Genomic DNA, 3770 nt, shown 5'->3' with positions numbered 1-3770 from the left:
TCATTCAGATGGTGATGTTCAGAATATTGGACGTCTCACGATTCTCCCATCATCTTATACCGGAAGTCCACGCCACATGCACGAATACGCTCAAGACGCTATGACATTATGGAACTCCGGATTTATTTATTACGTTCACTTGCAATCCGAAGTGGACGGAAATTGAACGTGAGTTGGAAATAGGCCAAAAACCGCAAGATCGCCATGACATAATAGCCAGAGTATTTCAGCAAAAACTCAAGGTTATGATGGATGTGCTTACAAAGTATCGAGTTTTTGGTGACACACGTTGTTATATGTACTCAGTGGAATGGCAGAAGCGTGGACTACCGCATGCTCATATCCTAATTTGGTTGCTGAATAAATTACATTCAAATGAAGTGGATGACATCATATCAGCTGAAATTCCTGATCCAGTCACTGATCCCCATCTACACGATATTGTGACGACACAGATGGTGCATGGACCGTGCGGTGCATTAAATCCATTATCGCCTTGCATGGCTAATGGAAAGTGCACAAAACGATATCCGCGACCGTTAGTTGCTGATACATTCACAGGGAACGATGGATATCCAGTTTATCGTTGGCGTTCAAAAGAAGAAAATGGTCGAACTATCAAAGTTAAAGTTCAAAATCAAGAGATTGAGATCGGAAATGAATTTATTGTACCATATTGCCCGCTGCTATCTCGAATTTTCAGAACACATGCAAACGTTGAAAGTTGTCATTCGGCCAAATCAATCAAATATTTGTGCAAGTACGTCACAAAAGGCACCGACATGACTGTGTTTGGTATTGCGTCGGAAAATGCGAATGACGAAATTAGCAGCTTCCAAATTGGCAGATACGTCAGTAGTAATGAAGCACTGTGGCGATTATTGTCATTTCAAATTCATGAAAGATATCCCACAGTTATGCATTTAGCAGTGCATTTGGAAAACGGCCAAAGAGTTTACTTCACTGAGGCTAATGCGGCACAGCGAGCTGAGAGACCACCATCGACAACATTGACTAGCTTCTTTGCTATGTGTGAAGCAGATCCATTCGCAGCGACGCTGATGTACGTTGATATGCCTAAGTATTACACTTGGAATCAATCAACAAAGAATTTCCAACGCCGCAAACAAGGAACCCCAATTCCAGATTGGCCACATGTGTTTTCCACGGATGCACTTGGTCGCATATATACTGTTCATCCTAGAAGTGATGAATGTTTTTATTTGCGACTTCTGTTGGTAAATGTGCGTGGACCAAAATCATTTGTGCATTTGAAAACTGTGAATGGCCACCGATGTCAAACATATCGAGAAGCATGTCAACTATTGGGTTTGCTGGAGAACGATTCTCATTGGGATCTAACACTTGCGGATTCAGTTGTTTCATCAAATTCGTACCAAATACGAACGCTGTTCGCAATTATCATCACCACATGCTTTCCTTCACAACCAATACAATTATGGAACAAATACAAAGACGACATATGTGAAGATATCTTGCATCGCTTGCGCATTCAAACTAACAATCCTGATATCCAAATAACCGATGAAATCTACAATGTAGGATTGATTCTGATTGAGGATCAATGCTTGACTATTGCAAACAAGCTACTAATTGAAGTAGGAATGATTGCGCCAAATCGATCGATGCACGATGCATTCAACCAAGAATTAAATCGAGAGCTGCAATACAATGTTGATACATTGCAAGAATTCGTTCGAATTAATGTGCGAAACAAGTATACGAAACATTAATGCAAGCGGTGGCCAATAATACTGGTGGTCTATTCTTCCTGGACGCACCTGGAGGAACAGGGAAAACATTTGTCATTTCATTGATTTTGGCCACTATTCGATCAAGATGTGACATAGCTTTAGCGTTTCATCTGGAATTGCAGTTACTCTTCTAGATGGAGGTCGTACTGCACATTCTGCACTTAAGTTGCCACTCAATTTAAACACAATTGATTCTCCAACATGCAATATTTCCCGATCCAGTGCAATGGGAAAATTGTTGACGCAATGCAAGCTCATTGTTTGGGATGAGTGCACAATGGCGGACAAGAAATCACTTGAAGCACTTAACTTTACACTGAAAGATCTTCGACGAAATAACAACATCTTTGGCGGCTTGATGATATTGTTGGCAGGCGATTTCAGGCAGACGTTGCCAGTAATTCCCCGTGGAACGCCTACAGATGAATTGAATGCTTGCCTGAAAGCATCACCGTTATGGAATAACGTAAAAACATTATCGCTAACCACTAATATGAGAGTTCAACTTCAAAATGATCAAAGTGCTGCACAATTTTCCAAACAATTGTTAGCTGTTGGAAATGGGAAAGTCCCAGTTGATGCGACATCTGGATTAATTACTCTTACCAATGACTTTTGCCGATTTGTAGACTCTCAATTAGAACTTATTGAAAATGTTTTCCCAAACATTAGCGAAAATTATCAGAATTATGCTTGGTTAAGTCAACGAGCAATTCTTGCCGCAAAAAATAATGATGTGCACGCACTGAACTTCGCCATTCAGTCAAAAATTGCTGGCGATTTGGTGACATACAAATCCATTGATTCCATAACAAATCCCGATGATGTAGTAAATTATCCAACGGAGTTTTTGAACTCTCTGGAGTTAACAGGATTTCCACCACATAACTTGCAATTCAAAGTTGGCACTGTTATAATGACATTGCGTAATTTGAATCCACCGCAACTTTGCAACGGTACTCGACTTTCAGTAAGAAGACTTATGCCGAATTTGATTGAGGCAACCATTATTAACGAGTAAAGTAAACGAGTAGTTAAAGTACGCAGGTGAAAATGTATATATTCCTCGAATACCAATGATTCCGACTGGTCTTCCGTTTGACTTCAAACGATTACAATTTCCAGTTCGCCTTGCGTTTGCAATGTCAATTAACAAGTCGCAAGGTCAATCGCTTAGTGTTTGCGGTATAAATTTAGAAAATCATTGTTTTTCGCATGGCCAGTTGTACGTTGCCTGTTCACGTGTTGGGAAACCATCCGCTTTGTTTGTGTTAGGCCAAAAAACAAAAAATGTTGTTTACCAAAAGAAGAGCCTTTTGGTAATATAATATATATAATATACAATAAAACATATAATTTGCAGATTCACTTTCTTTTACTTAGAGAACTTCAACTCATTTTTGTAATCAAAATAAATTCATTACTGTTGTGTAATAAAATCAAATTTTTCCTTTTCAAATATAAACCAAACAAAAAATTTCTTCATTTTTCTCACGAAACCATCTGGTGGCGAAACGGAGTTCGTCGGGTTTGCTAGTATATATATATATATATATATATATATATATATATATATATATATATAGTCTTGGTCGCGGCATTATTATTAAACTTCACTTCACCTATATATATATATATATATATATATATATATATATATATAGTATCATAGATTGAATAAACTACATGGATAGTTTATAAATAATTAATTCTGAATTAGAATGAAAAACGGGCTCTAAACTACCTCTCTGCCACCAATTACTGAGCCACAGCAACGCGTGGCCGGGCTAGCTAGTATTTTTTTTATATATATATAAATATACTATCAATTAAACTGAAAATCGGGATAAAAAGTATCCTAAGTCCTTCTCCTGGCTCTAAACTACCTCCCTGCCAATTTTCATCTAAATCGGTTCAGCCGTTCGTGAGTTATAAGTGTTAGCACATAAAGCGATCCTATTTTATATATATAGATATATTCAACTAGAGCAAACA

General features: G+C 38.0%; 1 protein-coding gene across 1 annotated transcript; it reads left to right on the top strand.

Annotated features, from left to right (window-relative positions):
• Window positions 1-248: 248 nt before the first annotated feature.
• Window positions 249-2471, top strand: LOC113390969 (the record flags this gene model as incomplete). Its single annotated transcript, XM_026626958.1, has 2 exons — window positions 249-1738; window positions 1872-2471. Coding segments are annotated over exons 1-2 (2090 nt in total), but the record flags the coding sequence as incomplete, so codon positions are not given.
• Between the last annotated feature and the right edge of the window lie 1299 nt (window positions 2472-3770).

This window comes from Ctenocephalides felis, unplaced genomic scaffold (assembly GCF_003426905.1).
Source record: "Ctenocephalides felis isolate EL2017-DRISC unplaced genomic scaffold, ASM342690v1 CF-g0.4_SCAFFOLD_03717, whole genome shotgun sequence".
Classification (NCBI taxonomy): domain Eukaryota; kingdom Metazoa; phylum Arthropoda; class Insecta; order Siphonaptera; family Pulicidae; genus Ctenocephalides; species Ctenocephalides felis.
This window is presented reverse-complemented; position numbering and strand designations above follow the sequence as displayed.